Below are 27,056 nucleotides of genomic sequence, written 5' to 3' on the forward strand. Positions count from 1 at the left end.
TCCTCCCTCCCTTCCAGCAGGAAATTATCCGCAGGGACCTTACACACCTCCCCACCCGCCTCGCGTCCGAGACGTTGCACGCAAGGGCAGCGTGAGGATGGAACGCCGTTGTGCTCAGATGCTCGGGCGAGATGCACACGCGGCGCGCCCTGATTGATGTCGCTCGCGAACTCCTAGGGGGCGGTTAATAGATGGGAGTGTCGCGCGAGGTGAGAGGGTCGACACTGTGATTTCATGTTTGTTCATAAATTACCGCCCCTTGCGTCAATCCACTGCTGGATGAATGCCAACCACACCCGACCACCCGCGCCACAATGTTATGGTCCTTCTTCACGGCGTATATGCCACGTTCGACCGTCAGAGTTGTTTAAGCACACTTCAACCACGGCTGGGTGAGTGTGGGGTTTGGTGAAGTTTTGGGCGTGGGGTGGGGGGCAGCAGCCCACGAACTGGTGTTGATATTAACTCGCTGCTGATGTCAACCGTGGCCATGACTCAAACTCAAGTCAGCCAGGGCTTATGAACATCAGTGCGCTAGCCACTGTCCCACCGCTCTGCCCCACGATGTCGCATAACGGAGGACGCTTCTTTTTTTTCTTAAAGAGTGAATTGATTTTCTGAAGGCAAAACTAAACAAAGGGTGGGGAGCGTGGGACAGGCATCGGAAGACGGAGCACAAATGTTTAACGGTAACAAATGGTAACAAAACACCGATTGATAAAAAAAACTATACCAGGTCACAGTAACTGCAATGGTGCATCTTTGTAAACCTATAGCTTGCACGGGCTGCAGGCTATTGACTACGGCTATTTTTAGTTCAGGCTTTTAAGACCGTTATCTGCGTGCCAAATGACTTTACGTCCTGTACGGCTTCGGCGTGCCCACTAACCTTATCAATCTGTGATACGATAGCGTCTGTCTGTGGATGCCACTTTCCCTTTGTTCATAATACGTCGCGATATTACACGATTGCCTTCGCAAATTCATTTAGGAGCCAGCTCTTCATGGCACCAGGTTCGCCCGGAGGCACGAGCGAAGCCGTGTCATTGAATTTTAACATTTAATCACAAAAATAATAATAAATTCCACAACGTTTTGTTGTCGTATGAATCGAGTGTATTGGTCACCAGTGATGCTGGGTATACTAGTGGGTGGTGATCGTGGGACGGTCTAATCACCCCCCCCTTTCAGGAGCTGATGAAGGTTAAGGATGTTGGTCTGTGCCAACATATGCCGCGTCGCACGGTCACAGAGTGGAGCGCCCGAAAATTAGCCCCAATTTGAGGAAACATCTCAAAACAAGAGACACCGCCGGCTGGCTTGCACGCCCCAAGCTGCCAAGCGATGCTAATTCTCTAATACAAAGATCCCCCGTGTAGCCTATAACAGACTGTAGGGGCAAATGCTGTTAGCGAGCACCTATGAAGGCCGGGACACGGCACACGAGGGGGTGGGTGGGCCAGCACCACGCCCGGCCGCCTTTGTCTCCCCAGTGGCGATGTTTACACACCGCAACAGGTACTCATTTGAGGCTGAGTCGACCTAGGGGAGGGCCCAGGACCGGTTCAGATAATTGTCACTGGTGTTTGTCGTGAACGGGAATCGAACCCAGGACTGCACCTATTGCCCAGTTCGCCGGGTTCGTAGCGCAGCGCGCTAACCGCGACACCGCCGCTTCCACGGTGCTAACACATCAACGGTGGCACATCCTCCTTCTCTGCGGCCATCGCTGTCCAGACGCCAACACGACCGAGGGTGACCCGGGACGAAGCTGCTAGTGGGATGCTGTCGTGGTGTAAGTGGTTAGTAGCACACTGGACTTGCAATGCATAGCGCTCGCCATCTCAGTTCGATCTCCTGGTGCGGAAGCTGAAACCGGTGGACACATTGTCCACCGAGGAGTACAATTAGTTCATGGGCAGGTGACGTGTGGTGGGCTACACTTGTGGGTGTTCACACCCCTGTCCAAGATGTCCTGCCAGCATGGAAGAGTAGGCCAAATAATCTCACAAGAGGGGGTCTCTCTTGAGCTCCCTCTCGCATTGGGTCCTTCCGTCAGTAGTGGCGCCGTGAGCAAGTACAGTAATTGCAGGGCTGCACCTCTCGCCTTTAACTTTCTTTACTCAACTCCACACTTCGGCAATGCCACGCTGTTGGTCCAGTTTGCTTTATCGAGTACCTATGACGGGGGCACCTCTGTAGCTTTGCATGCTGCGTGTGTGCCCAAGCAAGGGAGCCGTGTTTAAACAGAATAGTGATTTGTTTTTGGAAGCAAGGACCTCCTCCTATCCTCTAATGGGGATGTGTTGGCTTGATGTGTATGAAAAAAAACCCCACAAATAAAAAAACAAATCTGCGAGCAAGGGCTAACAATTGCCAACCGCTGTAAAGGAATGTCATGGCCAGAGATGAAAGCATTTGTGAAAAGCTGTCAGATCTTTCGCCCCAACCCCCATCTTGAAGCTATCAACCTATATACATTGTGTACACTGGCACCGTGCTTAGGCATTCAATGAATTCATGTTGAGGTCCGAAATTGAATTAACTGCCGCGCATTATTGGGGGAGCCCCCCCCCCCCTACTGCTGGCGTTGTTGGCCCCACAAACCAAGAGCCTCCTTTGCCTTCACCAACCAGCAGCCTCTTCTCTCCGACGGGCTGTTTTTTACTGCCATCTTGAGATGACGGGGGTTCGTCGCAAACGTAGCATGGGGCATGTGTGTGCATGTACAGCCCCAATGTGAATCCACTGCTCATTGAGGGCCTTCCCCCAGCTGACGTGTGGGTCACGGTGGGGACGGGGGGAGGTTATGTACCATACTTCACCATAACTGGTCCCTGTGGTTAGGTGAAGTCGTGGAGCATGTACGTTGTAGGCAGAGTATAATCCAACAGTGGGATTTGCAGTGCTGCCCTTTCCTATTATAGACCTTAGGCCCGAGGCCTAGGGTCTATAACACCTGGCTGGTGCATGGTGGTCGCCCATCCAAGCACTAATACAGGCTCAAAAACCTGCTTAGCTTCTGAGATCAGACAAGGTCAGGAGGATTCCACGCGATTTTGATACATTCGGTCAAAGACATTATTAGGTAAAGAGATATTATTAAGTATATGCAGGCTGCAATTTTTAAAATTAGATTATCCTGGCCTTTTGATTTCTCACATGGTTATACAAAATTAATTTGAAACCTGCTGCTGCTGTCGCTGCTGTCACAGACTCATGGTGTGCGAACCGTAGCCGAGAGGACGTCAACCGGGGCGATGGAGCGATGAAATCTGCTCGCAAGCAGCTGCCCCCACTTGTTAATTCCATCGCTGGATCGTGAGGATATGGCGACGGCTCAGAGAGGCCTTCATCCATGTGAAAGATCAGCCACGATCAATATACCCTGACTATTGAGGGCGCCACGGTGGCGAGATGTTAGCTACCTCGCCTGATATACAGGAGGTTCGTGGGTTCGATCCTGACCCTGACCGCCTGTATGGTTGGAGTTTGCAAGTTCTCCCCGTGGTTGCGCAGATTTTCTCCGGGTCCTCCGGGTTTTCCCTCCACATTTAGAAGCATACGTTTAGAATATTTGGCTGCGATAAATGTCCACACGATAAGCCACTTCGTTGGGATATCATTTTTGACAGCCAGGTCGCTTCTGGAAAAGAGGTATATAGTTCGGTAGGCCTGACCTGGTAACATAAAATAAAATCATGTTTTAGGTGAAATAGTTTAATCGCTGTTAGTGAGCTCCTATCAAGGCTGATATACCGCATGAGAGGGTATTCTGGCTGAAATCACGCTCATGCACCTTTGTTTCCCCATTGCTGATGTTTAAACACCGGTCAAAGGAAAAGATTTTAAGGCAGCAGGTGTATCACTCTTGAGACGCCATTGCATTTGAATGTCACAGACTTTCAATGCAAAGCATCTTCACCTGCCACAGATATTAGCCGAGGCTCGGAACTCATATACTACACATTTTTGGTTCGATATTTCGAGTAACCGAACAGCAAAAATGTAGATAGGGAAAGGTCTCGCCTCTATTCACACGTGTGCCGCTGGGTTGGAGGTGATGGGCGGAGAATGGTGATGTTATAGGGATCAGCTGTGTCGTGATGGGTCTGCCTTCAACATGCAGGATATTGATGTTTGGAGGGGGAGGGAGCCTTAATTTTAAAGCAGCCCGAGTAACGGACCACAGAAAAACGGATTCAAATTGGTTGTCAACTCTACCAACCAGTAACTGCCGTGCCACCATTATCCACCCTAAAGACAAAGATTCCCTATATAGCCTCACTGGACTTTTGGGGCAAGTGCTGTTAAGGCCGGAACAGTACACAAGCCTGTAGATGGCCAGCTCCACATTACTCATTTGAGGCTGAGTGGACCTAGTGGAGTACCAGGACCGATTCAGATAACCTTCACTGACGTTGGCCATGAGCTGGAATCGAACTCGGGTCGCCTGGTTCATAGCGCAGCGCGCTAACCACTGCGCGCCCGCCGCTCCTCATATTCTCCACCGCACGCAAATACAAACAGCACAGAGCGGCAGTTTGAATGAATTCTAACGGATTCTGCTATATTCTCCATTGTTAGTATTTCATTGAAAGCGACACTCGGGACATTAGTGCGTTTGTCGTGTGGCCAAGCTGAAGCGCTCCGACAGACAATGCGTGGCGCGAGTGGAGCCAAGGCAGTCATTGTGAGGCTGACCTCGTTAAACGGTCTGTTGACGGCCTCCAGAGGATGCGCCAGCCCTCCACGTTACTCAACAGTGCGAGTCCACGGAGCAAAACTAAAATTATAATCAGCAGGATGGCGGTGTTTGGCATCGCAAGCCATGCTGTTTAAAATGTCCACAAAGGCGAATTACGCTGGGGACACAGGACGCCTTTTAAAATGTGCACAGCCCCTGGCTATTTGGAAATAAGATCAAGCAGAATGCCAAAGTCAAGGCTGTCCAGTGCCGAGCTAGAGAGGCGCTGCTACAGAGGCTGTTGCAGTTGCGCTGTATACGTATTTATGTTGAATTTCTTTCGCACCGTACGTAGCCACCCGTGCTAAATCGGAGGTGTGGGGGAAGGACAATAAACTAAACACAAAAAGCAGTATACTCTTTGGTTTTTTCGATAAAGTCACGTAGGTAAAAAAAAAATTAGAATGAAAAAAACTAAATATTTTTTATTTATTTAGTTAATTTAGTTGTTTTCATTTAAACATTTTTTTTACCTACGTGACATTACCGAAAAAACAAAGAGTATGGATCCTTGCAGTCACGAAAACTTCAAATCTGGAACAAAAAGCAGTTCTCAAGAAATGAGTTTGCAATCTGTTTTCGGGATGGACCACCTGATGATGTGCGACGTTTCACTCCAGGTGCAGGGAGCTTCATAAGGAACCGCATTCAGTTGTGGCAAAAAATCAATAACAAAATAGATTTCAGTTGCTGAAGAAGATCCCAACACGTGCAGTGAGACTCACTGCTGAATTCCCGCTCCTGCAGAGCTTTCAGAATGCACTTTCGCGAAAAAGCGCCCAGCACGAAGAAGAGAAACGTGGTAAATCGTGTCCAACAGCAGCGGTACGAGCCGAAAACACATCTGAGACCCAGTAGGCAGAGGTGAGCGACTTTCACCTGAGATGAGCTTCGCGCTCAGAATTGCCTCTCGCTGCCTGCAATTTGGCCACTCTCTTTGGTGCATCGACGGTGTTAAAAGTGAGCAATCTGGAGCAAGATAAGGTCAGACGAGCCTGGGGAATTATTGCTGAGCCCCGCGTAGAGGGGCTGATGATCTGTGCAACTGATCCCCAGATACGAAGAAGAGAGGTCGTAGAACACGATTTTTTTAGAAATCGTAGATTTTCTTGGTATTTTTTTTAGTTTATATAGGACTCATTCATCACAAACAGTTGGATAATTTGTTTCACATTGTCACGCTATTTGTCAAGAGAATACCGAGATAAAATAAGGTGAGATACAAGAACATAATAAAGGATTCTAATTTAGCCGAATTAATTTAAACGTTTCCTCGGGATAAAGAGACGATGATTGATGATGATCATCATCGTCATGATAGTCACGAATTGGGATGATGGTAGAGAAGAAGAAAAGCGATGCAGTTGCAGCCAAAGAATGCAACATATGTGAGAAATACGTCCGCCGGGGAGATGGAGCGATGAAAGTAGATCTTGTGAAGGTCCTGAGTGGATTGTGTCTCCTCGTAGGAATCGGGTCGAGCGGTTGTGCAGTGGTCAGTGTCCTTTGCAATCAACCCCAGTTTGAATCCCATCCACGGCTAATATCGGTGAAGAGTGACATCAGAATATGATATCCACTCACCTGCTTCCCCCACCCCCCGCTTTACCAACCCACAATAACCAGCATGAAGTATGGCCAACCCCCCCCCCCCCCCATGAATGACATGGCATTGGGAGGAATTGTTACCAAAATTCCAAATTTCCGAAACACCTCTTTTTATCATGAAACTGTGACCACTTGTATGCACTGTGAACACCGATGTACCAAGCTGTTTTGCTTCAATGCAACACACAGAGACGACGGAATACCGTAATACATAGGATTATGTTGGAATGTTAATCACACGGATGGGCCCGGTGGCAGAATGGCAGCCAAACAGGAGGGAGAATTCTAGATTTGAAGTTTTCGTGACTGCAAGGATTGATATTCTTAGGTTTTTTCGGTAAAGTCACGTAGGTAATTTTTTTTTGAATAAAAGTAAAATTCAAATAAAATAAAAATCACGACGTTTCGGAGGCAACACAAGCTTCTGTCTTCAGGTGGAACCATCACAGCACGATTGCTGTATCAAGTAAGTTTTTTTACCTACGTGACTTTACCGAAAAAACCTAAGAATAGGAGGGAGAATGTGCCCGAGAGGATGTCCACTGAGGAGATGGAGCGATGGGGCCTACTCATGTGGACTCTGGAGGGGGAAGGCCTTCGCCAAAGCAGTGGTTAGACCATTGCTGTTGTTTTATAACACCGCGCACCATAGTTACATATGCCACCAATTTGTTTAAAACAACTCATTCAACAAATCAAGGATATGAGGAAATGTCACTTCCAATCTTCATGCTTATTATAGTACAAACCGAGCCGGCTTAATTAGACCAGAAGAGATATGAAGAAATTAATCAACACAAATAAAAAAAAGTTGCGAGTTTTCAGCCTTAATTTCACGGTGGCTGCCAGATGGTTGGATAACCCTGTGATGATATTTTTTCCATGCAGCTGATAATTAAGTGTGAAGCCAACATTGGTTGTAGATGCTCTGGTTCTCACTTTATTAGCGAGTGGTCAATAAACAGAGAGACACCAAGTAAACTAATTACAAAAAATAAAATGTATACAATTTATTATTGTATTTTTTTTCCGTAGCAGAAGTGCATTAGTAATTCTAGTGTCCACTAATACGTGTAATTATAGCACAGCTTGCTTATTAAGCAAAAAAAAAATTGCGCAAAATTCCTGGCAACTGTTAAGACACGTTTGCTTTTTTTATACGCATTTATATATTTGACGAAACAAAGGAAGGAGGAGAGAGTGCAGTCTATGATTAAAAACAGCACTCGCAGCAAAAAAAAATAGCAGGTGACCGTTTTATTAATTACAGCGGGCAGCAGATGTATTGGCGAGTCGCAAGGTCAGAGGGCAATGTCTGACCGGGGCATTGGCAGGCTCACGAGAGTGAGTGGGGTCCTTGGGAGGGGCTGCACGCCAAATGTCCTTGGTGGAGCAGGCGATGGTTGCTAAAATTAAACAGCACGCATCCTCTTTGACCACTTAGGGAGGAGCGCGGAGATGAAAATTCCATCCACAAATTCGCCACACCTCCCAACATCCATTCGCCCCCAACCACTGCGCCTTTATTTATTTATTTTGAGTGTGATTTTAAAGGACACAAAGGGGGGGGGGGGGTCAATGCAATGTCATGCATTTCCATGGTGGATTGCTTGCAATGAGATCTACTCCGGTGAACGTTAATGCAGGACATTATTGGAAGTTATCGGGGCCTCCTCTACGAACAATTAAACTGATTAGAGGCAATGGGAGGGACATTATGTATGATTGAGTAAATCAGCCTCCGTTTCCAGGGGCTTACACTTTTCCCTGTGCCAGGTGTGGCCATCAAAGAATGACTATGCCAGTTCATTTTCATTAAATCTGTCGGTCCGCCTGTTGAGGGAATTTGGAAAACGCAGGGGACCGAATGCCCCATCTCTCCAAACTGAAGTCACTATCTTCACTGCAAATGCTGTTTGCTGTAGCATTTCATCATAATCCCCCCCCCCCCCGCCTTTAAAGATCAACACGGTACCTCATAAAACATTAACGCATCCGTGCTCACAGAATATTTTCCATCTCGGCATCACACACACACACACACTTTTGGCCACACACTAATTAAAGCTTAACATCTCGGATAAAATAATGCATTTCTTTAGCGATAGTGACCATGTAAGTGAAGGTGATAAGTAGTCGTAAGCCCCTTTTAGACGACATTTGAAATTTTCACAAATCAATAATGGCTCCAAAAGGGAAAAAGGGCATTTACAACCCCTCCCTCCCTAGCTGGTTTTTAATCTTGAGGAAATTAATAATAAATTATGCAGTGGCTAAAACCTGTCTTTTAATGCTCTTTTGCATTGGAAAATTTGGAGGAATTTTGCCCAAATTAATTTCACATCGCAATGTACATCAAAGCTGTGCCTCCTGCAAAATCCAAGACGTTTGTCAAATAAATGCAGAGATTATATTGCTTTCCGTTATCTCCAAAGCAGTCTCTCCTCTCCCTGTGCCTTCAATTAAATGCAATTTGTTATTTTGATACATTCCGCTGATCCATAAAAAAAGGGAACACTGCTCAGTTTTCCTGTCAGCCGAGTGTCCGTATTTTTGATTTACAATAACACTTGAAGCTATATTTTATCCCAGCAGTGACAATTCCTTAACTAATAGGGTGGCTCACCAAGCCAAAACGTACCTTGTGCCGCGCTAAAAATAATACCAAGAAAAGTAACACACATTTTGTGTGGACGGAGGCTTGATTAAGGTGACGTTGCATTAACTTACAACTAGTGCCGTTCGAGGTAATGGATGGGATTAATCGGGATGTTCCTGTGTTGTAATGAATTATGGTTGTGTCTTGGACCATTCGCTCATTCATTTTCAACTCACCGCTTCCTAGTTCCTGCATACAAAAGATTCAAATGTTCCAGAAAAACCTCACGCAAAAAAATACTCAAGGTGCATTGCCATTGAAAAATCAAACAATGTTAAGAGTTCCTGGATATTCTTCTTTTCTTTAGAAAGCGCACGCACGCTCAGAGTATTTATTTTAAATTCCAGATATTTTCCCGGAATCACTCTAAAGCCTCGCTGACAGACAGTTTAAAAAATGGACAGCTTTTATCCTGTTAAGGTTGATGATGTACATTAAGCCACTCTCTGGCTTTAAAGTTACGTAAGATGGGCTTGGATGGGAGAGAATCAATTGACAGAGGACAACAAAAAAAAAGTTTCAGCGCATTTTCTGTTTAATGACCTCGATCGAGGCTACATTTAGAAATGACCTCATCACCTGCTAATGTCTGCCATTTGTTTCATATGCCACAGGCATACATAACCAGGTTTTCTTCTAGATTTGAAGCTTTCGTGACTGCAAGGATTCATCCTCTTAGGTTTTTTTTCGGTAAAGTCACGTAGGTAAAATAATAATAAACGTCGTGATTTCTTATTTTATTTCTATTATTATTTCTATTATTTCCATTATTTATTTTTATTTTTACCTACATGACTTTACCGAAAAAACCTAAGAGTATGAACCTGGTTTTCGTTTTTTTTTTTCATATCGAGTACGTTTTGTTTGCTGTTGTTGTAATTTGTGTAAAATGCATTTTGAAATGGTAACACCGCGGCCCGAGACGCGACACAGTGTCACACTCTGAAGCTTTTAGAAACAGTGTTTTTTTCGTTTTACTTCGTACAATCGTGACGTAGCGCAGACTTGGTCAACGTGTTTTGAACATCATTTTAGAAGAAGAAGAAACAAAAAACGCTAAACACATCTTTAAAAAGTAGCAAAAAATTAAAGCATTATTCAATCCAGTGTGTAAGGCCTTTACAAAACCTATGCATTTGCTAAAAGTCAAATACCACCCATCACTGTTAGTCCATAAATGCAGCACCAATTGACGATGGCATACAACACAAAAGCGCGGTAGAATTGTTATATGCATCGCGATGCTCAATAATGACCAAACGGAATGACGACCCAGCTACCTTTGACCCACGGGCAACCCGAGTCCGGGCGCTGTTCACAGAACATGCAGCTAAATATGATCACGGCAAACTGCGCAGTTGTACGCTCTGAAACAGATGTGGTTCACCGAGATATACAAAAAAAAGCTTGAAAACGAGGATTAAAATAAGCATTACATTGGGCCTTCCAATACCATGTTTTGTGTGTGGAGGGAGGGAAAGTCTTTGGCAGTTGGCAGCAAGCTGACAACCAGGCATTCGATGTCTGTGATACCACCCCATAAGCCACAGTTACAATAGCGTGGGTGTGCACGTGTACGTGTTGGTGTATGTATGGTATTTAATGAAAGTGTATTTGTTAGAGGTGCATAATTGTGGAACGCAGCGTGTAATAGTACAGACTGTATACAAAAAGGTAAAGGTGAAACCCTGCAATTGCCTTCACCTATGCTGGCAGAAGGACCTCCGCTAGAGGGAGCTCTATAGAGGAGGGGTATTTGGCCTACTCTTCCACCCTGGCCAGACACTCTTGGCAGAGGTGGGAACATCACACTTTTTTTTCCTCCACCACACACAACCTGCAAATCGACCAACGTTGGTGGTGATGCCCATTCGAACACCTGGGTGAAGAGAGGCGGGCAGGATTTAAGAAACATGCCACATTGCTCTCCACTGCTGCCTGACGACATTGAACCGGTGAACCTCTGGATTGCCAAGTCCAGTGTGCGCTGACCATTACACCACAGCGGTCTCCTGCTGGCTGTGCATGCTGGACGAGGGGGGCATTCACCAGCGTGGGAATGTGCACGATCATGATGGGTGGAACAATTGACCGCCCCCCCGGGCAGAGATTTAATGAATTGTCGCAATTCTGGAATGCAATTAACAAATTATTCATTTAGCATCGCGGTGAATGGTAGCGCCTCTATTTGCCCGTAGTGGTCACATGGTCCCCTAGAGTCATCACACGTGGTCGATTCGTGATCAGGTGTGTACAATGGTCAGACTTGGCTGAACGTAAAGACCTGGTAAAATGAGCTAACGTCGCAGAGGCGGCTTGGTGCAGCGCTTGCTACACTCATTCCTTCGCTGTGTTAGCCTTAATAGCTGCTCGCTAACAGCACTTGCCCTTAGAGTCTGGAGGCTAAACTGGGTCACACCTTTGTCTTATTTAAGGAAAAATAAGGGAGATGTTACCGATTTATGTGAACGTCAATGTGCATGAAAATAAAAGCGAACTTATACATCTGTATCGAGAAGCATAAACGTTTGCGGATTACTATTTTTTGCACAGTCACTAAATAACTTAAGAACACAAAAACGATAACAGTAAAAAAAATAATGGTGAAAAAAACCCCATAAAAATATACGTATAAAAAAAATGGTGGTTAACAGCCAAGGATTTCGCTCAACGTTCAAGGATTTTCACTGCTCAAATCGCACCTTCATTAACCGGTCAGTGGCTGCCTTTTGTCTGTTGAGAATTCATGAGTGGGTCTTGACAAAGCTGTGCTCCGGGATCCTTTGACAGCGAAATTGTGCGTTGATGCGAGCTCGCCTCACCAGCCATTGCACGTCCGCCCCTGTAGTGGCATTTCCCTTCGAAACGGACGGGGAAAAGCCTACGCTTTAGAAATATTCGATATTGGGTATGTAGCGCACTGCAGAGTGAACGGACATGAATTGAAGTAAACGTAACTAAATGTTGCCTTTCTTGACTGAACGAAACAAAATTAAGCAGCATTCAAAACATTTCAAAAAAATCTTGCAAAAAAAAGTAGCATTTTTTTTATTCTTGTTAAATCTTTTTATACAAAGGGTTCAGTCGACATGTTTTTATTTACTTATTTTTATACGCCCGCATTTTCTCAACTCAAGTGCTGCATTAATGACCAATGCAGTGATGCTCCCGTGTAGTGCTAACATCACACTTTCTTAAAATCCGAGTTATTTATAATACACAATCCAACTAATTAAAGTTAAGGCGTTGGGATAACACATTTGGTTCATATGAACAAAAAATATCTAAAATACACACATTCATGTGCTCTGTCTATCCCTAGAGGCGACGCGGGCACCGTAGCCTGTTCAAACGCAGCAGACGAAATATATATAGAGAGAGAGAAAGACCACAGGCTCTGTGACAGTGCGACTCACGCAGTTCATCATTCTCCGTGCGGCGACGGCAGGACATCAATTCCTGCTGCTTTTGCTCTTTTTCAGAAACGAAATTCGCGTTACCACCCACTGATCACAGTTTGTTGCTCTTCTTGTGTAAAGATGCCGCCTTTTTGACTTTGCTTTGAAGCCGCTCAGAGGAGAAATGATCAGAAACGGGAAAAGCGATCCCCTGCCGTTATCAAGATTTCTCACACAAAATCAGTTTTTTTTTCTTCCCCTCTTCATTTTTTTTGTTGCATGAAGTTTTTTTTTTCTCTCTCATGCGGTTCTCTTCCTGCCCGCCGATGGGAACCCTATTTATTTCCTGGCATAGTCAGGATTCCACAATCGTAAATCAATATTTATCTCTCTTTTTTGATGGATTAAAAGAGAGAACAATGCACCGGAATTTTCCATTCCTGTTTCATGTGCAATAGTTTCTGCTTGCAAAGGAGTTTCACAGCTCATGCCTTTTTTTTAACCAAAAAAAAGTGTTTTTTTTCTCCCCTTCCTTTCTCTATTTTATTCTGTAGACAAAAGGCAATGTACTCCCTACGAACAGGGCACTCTTTATACATACCAGAGGAGTGTGACAGTCGTTAGCCTCTCTCTCTGCTGTCCTACACAGCAGGTTTTGGTGAAAGAAAAAACAATTTTATACCCGGCTGTTCCACCGGAGAAAACAAAGGCATCTTCTCCCGGCTGTCACCTGCGACCTATCTCGCTCTGCTTCAGGAACTGGATGTTGGCCGGACTGTCGGCCAGCTCCGGGTACTGCTCGGCCGAGAGGAGGTAAAACCCCTCGTAGCCGGCGACCCTCCCCTCGGCAAGCAGCTGGCGCCGCTCGCCCTCGCTCCAGGCGCGCGATGCGCTGCCCTCGTCCCCGTCGCGCACGCGCTCCTGCTCGCGCGCCCACGCCAGCGTGATGGCGCGCTGCCGCGCCACCTCGAGCGAGCGCGCCCTCTCCTCCTCCGCCGTGCCGCCGTAGCGCACGTTCAGCGCCACGCCGCCCGCCTGCAGCGACACGTCGGTGTAGCGGCGCGTGCGCCCCGCCACCAGCGCCGTCGACTGCCACACGCTGGCGTTGACGCCGCTCTCCAGAGTCTTGCGGCCGGCGGTGAGGCCCAGGGTGGCCAGGTCGCCCTCGGGGGAGCCCACCTTCACGAAGTGGTGCGTCTCCTTGCCCTCCACCGTGAAGTGCAGCCCCTCCAGGTAGTGCGAGTTGTTGAGCATGGCCGCCACCCTGCGGCTGTCCTCGCTCGCGATGTTGATGATGTCGGTGGTTATGCGCCCGTGGCTGTTCGCGAACATGACCCCCTTGCCGAGGATGGGCACCACCGTCGTGAACCACACGCGGGCGTCTCGGTGCCGGCTCGCCGAGCGGTCGGGGCTGTCGCGCATGGGCAGGCTCTCCAGCGAGGTGAAGGCCTTGAGTTTCTTGTGCACCCCGCAGTCCACCCACGACACGGCCTTTGCGAGCGACAAATACGTCGTACATGTTAGACATTGATCTGCGTGTAGTTTTCGTGTCCAGTCGTTGTTCTTCCCCCGCACCTCCGATTAGCATGGTCAAGCTACGTACAATGCGCGAAAGAAGTTCAACGTACATATATATGGTAAAGGTGTAACCCTGTAAGTGTTTGTTCACATCACTGCTGGAAGAAGGGCCTCCCCCCACTACAGGCAGCTCTAGAGAACCTACCTAAAAAGGCTATTGGCCAACTCTTCCACGCTGGCATCATTAGCGCGGTTGGTGACGTACGGTGCGAAAGATGTATCTACGTATGTTGAACTTCTTACGCAACCGTACGTAGCCAACCGATGTTCGACATACTGTGCATAACGCGGAAGTACCCACAAGTTATCCCGCCACAAACAAACCTGCTGATTGATTAACGGCGGCGTTGCCCATTTACACTGCTGAGTGGACACGGGTGATGGAGGAGGGGGGGGGGGGGGTCTAAGAAACTTTCCCCCGTCGTTCCTCGCTGGGAGAGGGAAACGGTGACCTCTGTCTGGGTGGTAAGTCCAGCACACACTCACCAGTGCAGCACTGCAGTAACGTTGCGTGCGTGTGTGTGCAGACGAACTAAACGATGAACGCAGGAGGCAAAAGCAGACGAGGGTTTACACTATGGGGACCTCATTTGCCAGTAAAAATATGATAATTGGTTCTTTACCCTTCTATCTGGCAACAAAACTGACACCTTTTTGCAAGGAGTCATGTTTGCATAGACCGCAATACCTGCAGTCATAAATACAAACAAAAGACATAACTCTGATAATAACTCTGGACAGTGCACATTATCAGAGTTATGTCTTTTGTTTGTATTTATGACTGCAGGTATTGCGGTCTATGCAAACATGACTCCTTGCAAAAAGGTGTCAGTTTTGTTGCCAGATAGAACGGTAAAGAACCAATTATCAGACGAGGGTTTGTTTTTATCACCGTAACATTTGTGGGACATTTAAGTCCATCTATCACCTTTTCGTTTTGAAGCCCAATCTACTGCGGGATGAAGCTCCCCCCACCCATACTCTTTGGTTCTTGACTTTACCGAAAGAACCAAAGAGTATGGATTCTTGCAGTCACGAAAACTTCAAATCTAGAATAATCCCCCCCACCCAATGCCACGTTGATCACGATATCGCACCATGCCGGTCAGTGCAGGTTGGGAAGTGGGGGGTCGCAACACGAGATCATATATACTTCATATCATTTCGATTTAAAGCTTTCGTGACTGCAGGGATTCATCTTCTTGGTTCTTTCGGTAAAGTCACGTAGAATGGAAATAATAAAATTAAAAATTTTATTTTTATTTTATCTCCACCTGAGGATGGCTACTTGCGTTGTGGCCGAAATGTCGTGAGACTTATTTTAATATGTTTCATTTTCATTATTTTATTATTTCCATTCTACGTGACTTTACCGAAAGAACCAAGAAGATACTTCATATCACTCGCCACCGATGTTAGCCGTGTGTGGGAATCGCGTTAACACTGTGCAGCGCGTCACACTCAGCCGGCAGTTTGAGCAGAGAGATGCTCGACCGGTTTCACTTTTATGACTCATCAGCAGCACGTGGTCTATTGAACAAATGCTGCTGGGCTGATTGATGTTACAGGCAACAGCTGCCTACAAACAACGGTGGATGGGGAGGGCTCATTATACAAAATGTGTAGAGATACAACTCCCAGGCTCTGAGAATTGGAGATTTTAAAGTTTTGTTCAGGAGTGCACACAACAACAATACAAAAACACACAAAAAAACAGATCATGTAATTAGCATTACCAAAGTCACGTTTTTGTAGATGCGTCCTTACCCGTGCTGTGTCTTGCCTCTGGCTGGCAGTGAGCTCATAATGCGGCTCGTAAGAGTTCACTTTTGGCTTAGCAAAGCCCGGGATCACGTTGTGCAGCTGAAATCCAAATGTCTGCAGCCAGCTGTTCACATCTGCATCCATCAGACAAGGTGCGTTAGCAGGGCTAATCAGGAGCGATGGGGATATACGGCATTTCATCAATTATAAGCTTGTAATTACCTACATTTTTGCTTTTTTAATTCTACCATCTGCCACGAATGTAACCGGTTCCTATCAGCGCGCATATTAACACTGGCTGCAAGCTGGTCTTAATGAATAACAAAATCCATAAATCATATAACTTTGGCCTATTTTTTTTATACAGGGGGGGAGTGAGTTTTGGAAAAATAATATTAAAGGGACTTGTGATTTAGGTAAGCTGTCATCAAAGCCATCATTGTTAGCTCTGCAATCACCACTGAAAGCCATCATCGTGATCATTATCATCCTAACTTGGTTAAGCACCTAATTATGTACACAGCAAAAAACACAGTCACCTTTGCACATTTCTAATACATCGTAGGTTAATCTCATTTATTAAGTGTGCATCCAGGAAAACAGCCCCATTTAGACTACATAGTTTGGCGACGCTTATGAAGGTAAGATGTTAAAAGTAGTTCATGGCTTTTTCAAATGATAATTTTTTACATCACATTTTCAGCACCCTGGGTCGACCGGACAAAAAGTAGACTTTGTCCAGATGCGATTGTTTCCCACACTATGGATTGTTTTTTCTTTCTTTCCCTGCTTCTTCTTGACACGCAGCACTATATTTATTTTGTTGAAAACTTTCTAGAGCGTCGACTCAGGCATGAAAAATAGGGCGCTGCATTAAGCTCACCGGGCAGATTTTAAACTCTCCGGAGCTCCGCGATAACATCGGGCCTTCTTAAAGCCATCTTTCCATCATTCCGCACACGTGCGCACTATCTCGCAAGATGTGCGTGAGGATTCTTGGGATTCTAGAGAGGGTTTGCAGGAAATGCCCGTGGCTCGGAGAGAGAGCTCAGGTGGCATACGACGACAAATGGACGATACGTCGGGATGGACAAGGTGGCATGGGTAGAGGAACTGGACCCTGGGCGTCGCAGAATATTTATCGTCTACGCACCGGGAGTTCACGTGGAGGAGGAGTCAAATGGGAGCCGGTCACATAGGCTGTGTGTACGTGCACGGGATTAGGCAAATTGTCGCTAATTCAATCGTGTCTACATGTGTAGACCTAAAAATACGTCCTGTGGAAGATGAGGTTGCGCCTTCCGAACCAAGGTTCCATGTTTTTATTCATATGATTGTGAGAGTTTTCTCCAAAATAAAATGTCAACCTGCTGATAATTATCCAACTCTTTCAATATATATTAGAGAAGAAAAAAAAGACCCCATTGGTATGTAAGGCTAAAAGTGTACATACGGTGAAAAGAGCAAAATCTCTTCTAAATACAACCCAAATATTTTCAATTATATACAAGAAAAACCTGAGAGCAAGATGGGTGACACAATAACGATTATATAACTTTTCTTCAATAAACACGTATTTTAATACGTGCTTTAATACTAAAAAATGAACAAGAATACCATGATAACATTTGTTTGAATGAGACGTGGGGGGGAGGGGAAGGGCTCTGTTACCTGTGACGTATTTCATGCCATCCTGCATGTCTCCGACGGGATTGTTGTTCTTGAACGTGTACAGGTTGAAGGGCCTCGGATTGGAGCCAATGTCCTTCCACACGTCGATGTCCGGCGACGTCCACCGCCCCGACAGGATGTCGTAATCCCTCCGGCCAAAGTGCACGAGGCGGGTGAGCGAGTCGTACAGGCCCCCGTGGAACCCCACGCACAGCTGGAAGTCGGGTTTGGTGTCCACGTAGATCTCGCCGTACGCCGTGTACTGCATGTGCCGCACCACCAGCCCCGAGCTGCTGAAGATGGCCAGCGGCGTGCCCAGGTCGTCCGTGGCCACGTAGAACTCCTCGCCGCCGCTGAACTCGGCCGCGAACAGGTGGCCCTGCAGGTCGTAGTACAGCGACAGGATCTCGGAGCTCGAGTGGTTGTAGATGTGCGTCAGCCGGCTCGGGTAGTCCAGGTCGGCGTAGAAGAACTGCAGGTGCTCGCCGGTGCCGGAGCGGCGAGACACGCGGCGGCCGTGCCCGTCGTAGCGGTAGGCGATGCTCCAGCCGACCGCCTTGTTGTAGGCGCGGATGAGCTGCCCGTTGGAGTTGTACTCGAACGAGTCGGAGCCGCGCTGCTTGAGGAAGCCGTCCTCGTCCGCGACGTAGCGGATGTCGCCCAGCCGGTTGATGCGATCGCGGAGGTCGTACCGCAGCGGGGTGAGCCGCGCGCTGTTCCCCGGGTTCAGCAGATACAGGTTTCCGTTCAGGTCGTAGCTGTACCGCCACGTCACCTTCTCGTTGATGGACACGCTCTGCAGCTGGCCGTCGGCGTCGTACTCGTACGTGTACTTGGTGGTGTTGGCGTACGGTCCCACCTTGAGCTCGCGCTTGGACACCCGCCCCAGGTTGTCGTACTGCAGCACCATCCAGTACATGAGCGAGCGGTAGATTTCGTACTGAACCTCCTTGACACGGCCGTAGCCGTCAAAGTGTTTCGTGAGCGTCATGACGGCCGTGGTTATGATCTGGTTGATGTCGTAGTAGATGACGGCGAACTTGCCGAACTGCTCCACCTTCCCGGAGATGTCATCGTAGTGGTAGAGGTCGATGGGCAGCGGCGTCTCGTTGATGACCGTCTGCACGCTCGTGACGCGGAAGCCGTTGTCGTAGCTGTAGTCGAAGCGCGCGTTCACCATCCCTTCCTCGTTGAAGCGGAGGATCTGCTTGTCGACGAGCGGCCCCGCGTGCCGGTAGCGCAGCGTGCACGCGTAGCCGCCATCCTGCAGGTTCACCAGCTTCAGCATCCCCGTCAGGTCGTCGTAGGTGACGCCAACGCGCGTGCCGTCGTACAGCACCTCGGTCAGCTTGCCCGCCTGCTTGTACTTGTAGTGGACGCGCCGGCCCGTGCCCGTGTAGGCGATGCGCAGCACCAGCCCGTCCTCACCCACGTCCTGGATGACGGAGGCGTTGCTCTCGGGGGGCGTGTACACGTTGCGGTAGTAGCCGACCGAGCGCAGAGTCGCCAGCGTGTGCCGCGCGACGCTCGGCATGGTGACGGAGGCCAGGCGGTCCGACGAGTCGAACTCGAAGATGAACTGCCTCTGGCTGTGCAGGAGCAGCACCATGGACTGGAGACGATGAGAGCACACGGAGGGGTGAGGTGGGGAAGGGGGGTTAAATGTTAACTCCTGTTCGCACCCCCCAGGCCTGTGGGATATCAGCTGTGAACGAGACGTCGACTGTGCACACACCAAAACGACGCGTTTATTACGCTGCAGTAGATTGTGGGAAAAGGGGCATCCATTTAGTAGGTACGGAAAAATCTGTCAGAACTTGACCCCTCCCCCCCTCTGCCTGTACGCACGCGTACTTTTTACATCCCCCCCCACCTGCGTACGTACGCTTGACGCACCCCCCTCCCCTGAATCCTATAGAACGGCCGATATTTAATCCACGCAGAAACGATCAAGGATTAATAATATTAACGTGTTTAAGCAAACAGATAGTCCACCGCCGGCTGCATTAACGAATTAAGTTACGTACCTTTAAAAGTTTGTCTCGTGTCCGCTAGGTTCAAACGCCAGGCCTAGCTTTACACCCAGCTTTGTACGAACAGTTATACTTGACCGTGTTATCCATCCTGACTGGTTATTCTATTATGATCTTAAAACACAATGAAAACTCGGGGAACTCGTCTCTATATGAAGTGCGTCGACTGAACATCTGCTGTAACAGTAGCCCGAGGTACAGACCAGTGTTAGTACTGAAGTCCGGGCAGCAGCATGAACAGAGAACACCGCGGCAGCTAAAATCTTGAGCCAGCGGCAGTCTGCAGTGCGGCCAGATTGAAGGATGTGTAATCCATGGGGCAGGCCGCCAGACTCACTGCTGAGCTGCGTGATAGCTGCAGTCAGGGTACGGTGGCATACAAGTGACACCTCTCCCACAGTCCCACTTCTCCCAGTAGAACTTGTCTGACAGCTGAAGAAACTGAACTGTGGCTCATTTGAAGGCCAATGTAGACAAATTATCGAGGCTTCACCCCCCCCGCCCCATTTTCTATGCGTACGTACAATGTCAGTAGACCCCCCATACGCAAGCATAAGCATTTGGGTTAACCCCCCTGCCCCATCCATGCGTACGTACTCAATGGATGGCCCCAAACTGTGCGAGGCAGGAATGAGTTCGCAATTCAACGACGCCGACTGCACTGCCCCTGCGAGGTTACTATAACATTGGCAGGCTCGAAATAGATCCTTGAATCTATCTGTGCGGCGCTTTGAGTGTTACCACCAAACATGCAACGGGCGTCAGCGTCAGGATCGAAACCACGACCTCCTGCATACCAGGCGAGGCAAATTAACATCTCGCCACCGCGGCTCACCCGGTCCAGGTACGAGTATGACCACGTGCGCCCGTCGGCGAACGTGCGCGACTTGAGTCGCCCCGCCGTGTCGTAGTCGATGCGCTCCGACATGGAGCCGCGCTGGAACGTGAGCATGCGCCCACGCGCCGAGTACGTCACGTTGAGCGCCGTCAGCTTGTTGTCCGGCTGCCACAGCGTGGGGCGGCCCAGCTGGTTGTAGACGACGCGCAGCGTGAACTTGCGGTGGTCGTCGTTGATCTTCTCGGTGCGCGTCTGCCGGTTGAAGTCCATCGAGAGGATGTTCCTGCCGTTCACCTGCGCGCCCGCACGGTGGTGGGCGGGATGGGGGCGTCAGCGGCCGACTTCTTACGCCGAGGTTACCCACGTTTGTCCTTCCCCCCGCACTTCCGATCAGCACGGCTTGCTCCGCACGGTGTGTAAGAACAACACCGTAGGCTTTCGCGACCAATATGATCCATAAGAGGTTTGTTTTTAGGTTAGATCGCGTAAATAGAAATGTTTCGTTAAACCTGCCAGCACCCAACGCAGCCAACTAGTAGGGTTTGTGACCTTAACAAAACATGCCAATTCCTTACGAGTTCAGCACATGGCTGTGTTGTTGTGGGTTTACTCTCCAACATGTACATACGTACGTTTGCATGCGGTTCTTCCTTCGTCACAAGTGGTATTCACCTGTACACCGTTATAATGCTTAGCACACTGGACCCAGCAGTGCATTCACCACAGTTCAAGAGACAAAGTGATTCCCTGCTCATATGGCATCGAGGAAGGGCTCCTCTCACGTGCAGCGGCGTAAAGGGAGGGTAATGTCTGGCCAGCGTGGATCAGCAGAACAAAGAACCCTCTGGAAGGCCTCACCAAGGCCTCGCTTTAGTGGAGGCCCTTACGCCAGCAGTGGCGTTGAGCAGAAAATTGCAGGACTGTGCCTTAATCTTCATCATAACATCGTCAACTGCTGGCCATCAAGACCGCTGCGCCGTGACACCAACGTGGTCAACCAGCTCATAGCCAGCGCTATCGAAGGGCTAAAGAACCGGGACACCTCTTTTGTAACATTTTGTTTACCACTCCAGCCAATCAACTCCGGGCGTACGAAACGTGGGGGAGGAGGGAAGGCGAAACCACGGAGATCGTGCGTGTGTGGGTGTCTGCGTGCGTGTCTGCGTGCGTCTCCCCCTCTGGCGCGTACCCGCAGCTTGCGCCCGTAGACGGTCACGTTGCCCCGCGCCTGCTCCTTGCGCAGGCGCCACTCGAGCATGCTCACGCCGCCCTCCATGGGCAGGCTGATGTTGAGGCGGACGGCTGCGGGGCTGGCGGGGCCGGCCACCACGTGCGGCTCGGTGTGCAGGCCCAGCTGCAGCCCGCTGGCGTACGCCACCTGTAGCGAGCCGTCGTGGCCCACGGCATACGCGTTCTTGCTCTGGTCTGCACGGGACGGGGGGGAGTGCGACGGAAACGAGCGGCTCGTGAATTCTCCGCCGGGACCGGCAGCGAACGAGAGAGTTTCTTTCAATCTTCTGCGTCAATAATTTAATCAAACAAGAAGCGACCTGGCCACAATTGATAGCTCGACGAAGTGGTTTATCGCGTGGAAGTTTAGAGCAGCTGCCAAATATTGTAAACGCGTGTTTCTAAATGTGGAGGGAAAAAACCGGAGGACCCGGAGAAACATCCACGCAACCACGGGGAGAACACGCAAACTCCAAATATGCAGGCATCTGAACCTACGACCTCCAGTATATCAGGCGAGGTAGTTAACATCTCGGCACCGTGGCGCCCCAATTAAAACTTGCAAATCATTCAGGGTGGTCGGAAGGGAAATACACAAATAAAATAAATAAACAAAGTGAACATCGCCAGGGAATACATTTTTTTTTGTTACATTTGAATAGGTCAATTATAATTCAGGTTAACCAGGGGGGGGTAACGAGGGAGGTGCCCTTGATTGATTGGAAAGGTCCGGGAGTGAAAGGGGGCAGGCTAAGTGCAAGGTGATCAGAACCGTGGCTGATGTGCTGCTGTCAGCTCCGGTAACTGTAATAGGAATTTAAGAAGATTGTGAGGACCCCGTGAAGATGATGATGAAGACAAATTTAAATGATAAATGTAACTTAAAGCATTTCAATATGACTGCATCTCAAGATGGTGTACAAATAGGGGCAAACATGCATATCTAGAGAGTAAAAAAATATCTTATCTTATTTATTTCACAAATGGAAACGAGGGTATAGATTGCTACAAGTTGGACAGAGTGTGGCGATGACATTACGGTAGTCACAGGCAGAAGAGACGAGTCTTGAGCCTGGACGATAATACGAATACGGTGATTATCTCAGCCGTGCGGATAGTCCATGCAGAAGCTTGAGGATGGAACGGTGTGATTAAAGCGGGAGCCAGAGGAGGGATCGAAGGATGATGACGATAATCTTATAAAGGGACAACCTGTTTTACACTCTGATAGGATGACGGCTTAGGGCCAACAATTATTATTCAGGCCAATGCCCACCCAGCAAAGGGGAAAAGACAAAAGATGTTTTGGCTGGACCCTGCAGCAGGCTGTAGTAGGTCTTGACGGTGGAGAGGTTGGTGGTGATGGTGACGTCCTCGTCCTGGCTGGAGGTCTGCACCACGCGCAGGGCATCCCTTGCGTCTCCGTTGAGCGACTTCACCAGGCCCGACGGGAAGGTCACATTCGTCAGTCGACCGTCCACGTCATATCTGCGTAAATAAAAAAATAAACAGGTCGTTCAGTGTTGTTCAAACGATTCAACGTTTAGCAACGGTGCTTCGAGAACAGGACGAGGGTTAAGGATTTGCAGGCGCGCATGCTGAAATTCCGCAGTAGCTCAGAGGACTTGGAGTCGTATCTCATCCCAAGCCAAAGCCCTGTTGGAGCCGAGCCAAGGAACCGTGCAAACCCCGCCATGCCACACCACCGAGACATCACCGCCATTTAGCCGTCCCGACGCGGGCGGCAGCCCGAATGAAGCTCGCGGCGCGTGGAGCAAAACGTCGGCAGGCGTGCGAAACAAATACGAGGCACGACCCTGAAAGCACCCCGGCAGAGCGGTAGAGCGTCACAGTTGCGGCAGCGTCGCTGGCCGCATTTTGCAAGCGCTCGCCGCCCACTCCCCTCCCCCCCGCCTGCGCGATGCGCGTTGGCTCAGAGCGCTCACTGGTAAAATGTGGTCCATCCGTTCTCGTCGCTCTTGGTGGCGAGCAGCCCGCCGCCGCTGTGGTACGTGAGGAAGGCCAGCTCGGCCCCCTGCGAGGAGACGCTCTTGAGCCCCGAGTTGGCGTTGAGCGTCAGCGAGAGGATGAGCGAGTCGTCCACGACGAGGCGCAGGGGCATCCCCGTGGAGTCCCGGCGGACTTTCAGCAGCGCGCCGCTGCCGCCGCTGACGGTGACCAGGTCGCGGTCGCCGCTGTACGAGAAGTTGTAGAGGAACTCTCCGCTGACGAGGCTCAGCGTGTGCAGGTGGTTGCCGTCCCGGTTGAAGACGTACAGCTCCTGGTCCTCGGTGGACGCGATCTCGTACTGGCCCGCGACGTTGAGGGTGGGCCGGTTGGGCCTCACGGCCCGGATGCGGATGTTCGCCAGGTCGGCGATGAACACGACGCCGTCGGGGCACACCGCCAGCGAGGACGGCACGTTCAGCCGGGCGTCCTTGGCGTAGCCGTCGTCTCCCGCGAAGCAATCGCAGCTCACGTCGCTCTTGCAGTCGCACTCGGAGGCGGCGCCGGCGAGCGGCGATATCTCCCCGTCGCTCGTTACCCGCCACACCAGGTGGATCTTGCGCTCGTCCGTCTCGGCGACGTACAGCGTGCCCGAGTGCGACACGGCGATGGCCGTGGGCGCCAGCAGCACGACGTGCGTCGCCAGCCGCCCGCCGCCCTGGTGGTCCGCCGGCGGCAGCGGGCAGTGCATTGGCCTGCCGGCCACCACGCGCACCTGCTGGCTCTGCAGGACCTGCAGGACGATGTTGTTGTCCAGGATGTACAGCGAGTTGTCCAGCGGGCTGACGGCCAGGGCTGTCGGCCATCCGAGCTGCATCTGTGGAGTACGGAGAGAGACTCGCGTTGCGGCAACGTTTTAGATGGCGACTGAACTTCCGTTTGTTGTTGTTCAAAACAAGTAAAGGTAGAGGTGCAGCCCTGCAATTGCCCGCACTCGTCTCTTCTTTCGGATGGCCCTCCCACGAGTTGGGAGCTATGCAGAACATTCCTTTCCAGGGTTATTGGCCTGCTCTGCAAGGACGGCCGAACATCTTGGAAGAGGTGAGAGTCCCCACATTTTACCCCACCACACCAGACCTACCGACCGATGAACTGTGCTCCACCCATTAACACTGCTGGGTGGGTGGACAGAAGCGGGTGGTGGGTGGTGGGGGGGGGGCTGCTTTAAGAGACTTGCAGCATTGCATCAAAACTTCTGCCATGGGAGATCGAAACAAACCAACGATTGTAAGTTTGGTCTGTTAACCCCTGCACCACAGCAGCACCCATTCAGCGATCGCTGTAAATGCACACGTTTTGTGCGGCATGTATGTACATACGTTGAACTTCTTTAGTGCCATACATAGTCAACCGTGCTAATCGGAGTTGCGGGGCATACTATTACTCCCGTTTAAATAGAGAGCACAAAGGGCTTCATTAACTTATGGTGTAAATGTGCACCAATTGAAGTTGTGATTAAGGATAATTAAGATTAAAGTCCTTTCATATAATCAATAATTGTTGAGCATTTTTTGTTATTATTGTGATTATTATTATCAGATAATGCATAGCATATTTTAAGTATGCGATTACATTTTTAAATATTCTTTACAACATTTTGATTGGCTACAGTATGTTTCTTTTTGTTAACTACCCAAAAAGGGAGCTCTGGGGTTAATTACGCCACATTATCTTGTAATGCGAGTGAGAAATTGTAGTAGGTGGCAACAAAATCCCTTTAATCTTCAATCGATCATGATTAAACATTGCATTGTTAAATCAAACGTTCAACATATTGCGTGCTCAAATGAGGAGTCATTGTTGGTCATCCAGCTGCTACAGATTCTCACGTTCCGTGCCCAAGCAAAACTACAACGGCAACAGTCAGTCGGTGGCCTTCATTTCAACCAGATTAAATAATAAAGCCCACCGAGATGCGGGAAACAGTGCTTCCTTTTGCAATGCCAATCTGGGCCGTGGCATTTAATGGCGTTAATGGTACCGACCGGTGGCATTAGCGGTACTGGCGTTGTTGACGGAGGAAGTGTTGATGGTCCCTGTAGCAACGGTGATTGCGGTGGTAATGGCGTCGCTAATGGCTTCGTAAGCAGGGCTCAAGTAACGTTTTCTGACGCGGCTCCTTGCCCGTAAACGTTTAAACCAGGTCCTCGTGAACGACGCGTGGAAAGGCGCTAAGTGCGCGGTCCGCCTTCGCCACATCCACCACCACCACCACAAAAACCAACTCAAGTCAGGTTTCACACGATCACGGGCAGAGCCAAACCTCCAGGGGGACCTCTTCAAGCAAGTTCAAGTTGAATTTAGAAACTTATTACAGCTCTGAGCTGTCTGACAGCTCTGAGCACTTTAAAAGAGAGTGCTCATTAAGAGCTGTGAGTACAGAAAAGTGCCGAACTATTGTGAAATGTTTCACATTAATATAGGATATTCAGCAAACCAAAGTTATAACAAGTTTAAATGTTTAAATCACAGTCTGAATTTTAAAAAAATCATTATGTTTAGCCCGCTGACAAGCCACTGTTGAATGAAGGCTTCCCTGTGATGTGTCAGACGTGTAAGTTGTTTGACCATACCTCACCACGGTGATGGACTGTGTTAGTTAACCACTGTTGCCTGCACTCCTTCAACTGAGGAGTAAACAAAACTACACCAACACTCTAACCCTCTCGTGGTTAGCAGACCTCGACATTGGAATTCAGCTCCTGAACATATTGCCATCATCATACGCAAGGGTGCAAACCACGGCGATCAGTGGCAGGTTGGTGAAGGGGAGGCCCGTGAACCGTTCAGAAATCACGCGCCGCTGATGTTCGCTGTGGCTCGGAAACGAACTCGGGTTCGTCGGGTTTATGACACGGAGCGTGCTCATCGCTGCGCCACCACTCTTGCGCGTGTGTGGAACGAGGCGTGGAACGAGGCGTTGATCGATAAAAATTGATTCTTAACCCTTTCCTGCTCCGAGACATCTGCAAGTTGCAGGGTGGGTGTCCCGTTCACCGCTGGATCTCGGAACGCGCGAGCGGCATAGCGCTGCTGTTTTTAAAGACATTGTTTAGTACTCACCGCAGAAAACTGTATCGACACGACCGCACTCTACGATAGCTGGCGCCAAACTGTGCCACACACGCCCTCCCGCGTAGCCTTTCACTTTCAATTCAGTTCAGAATCGATTCGATTCCGTGCCGAATCGCTTTCATTCCGAATGGATTCCATTCCGATGCCGAGCACGTATGCAATCGGAATGGAATCGGATTAAAAACCTATGAAGTACACGTACGTTATCCGAAAGGGAAAAGGGTTAAAGCTCATGAAACGTGCCCTGAGTGGCATGTGCAAGGGACATTTTTTCGTAAACGGCTGGAATGTATTGGATTCACACGTCGGCCTCACAGCCACAACAGAGGCGCGTCCCCCGTTCAACTGTCGCCGTGTCCATTAGGTGCGTAACGGCGAGTCGAAGCGTGTATATGCAACCCTCACATGGCAACAGTTCACACACGCAAAAAAAAAGATCCCCCGCGTA

General features: G+C 49.2%; 1 protein-coding gene across 1 annotated transcript in view; it reads right to left on the minus strand.

The window, feature by feature from the left end:
* Positions 1-9,527: 9,527 nt before the first annotated feature.
* The window catches only part of LOC133354910 (teneurin-3-like), a 417,855-nt gene continuing 400,326 nt past the window's right edge, over positions 9,528-27,056 (minus strand). The window contains 7 exon segments of the mRNA XM_061572093.1: positions 9,528-13,903; positions 15,758-15,888; positions 17,426-19,037; positions 20,294-20,590; positions 21,486-21,721; positions 22,842-23,014; positions 23,473-24,350. Of these exon segments, the coding sequence (XP_061428077.1) occupies positions 13,139-13,903; positions 15,758-15,888; positions 17,426-19,037; positions 20,294-20,590; positions 21,486-21,721; positions 22,842-23,014; positions 23,473-24,350 (4,092 nt within the window). The 3' untranslated portion in view covers positions 9,528-13,138.

Source organism: Lethenteron reissneri, chromosome 49 (genome assembly GCF_015708825.2).
Source record: "Lethenteron reissneri isolate LAM-NWPU_2019-01 chromosome 49, ASM1570882v1, whole genome shotgun sequence".
Lineage (NCBI taxonomy): Eukaryota > Metazoa > Chordata > Hyperoartia > Petromyzontiformes > Petromyzontidae > Lethenteron > Lethenteron reissneri.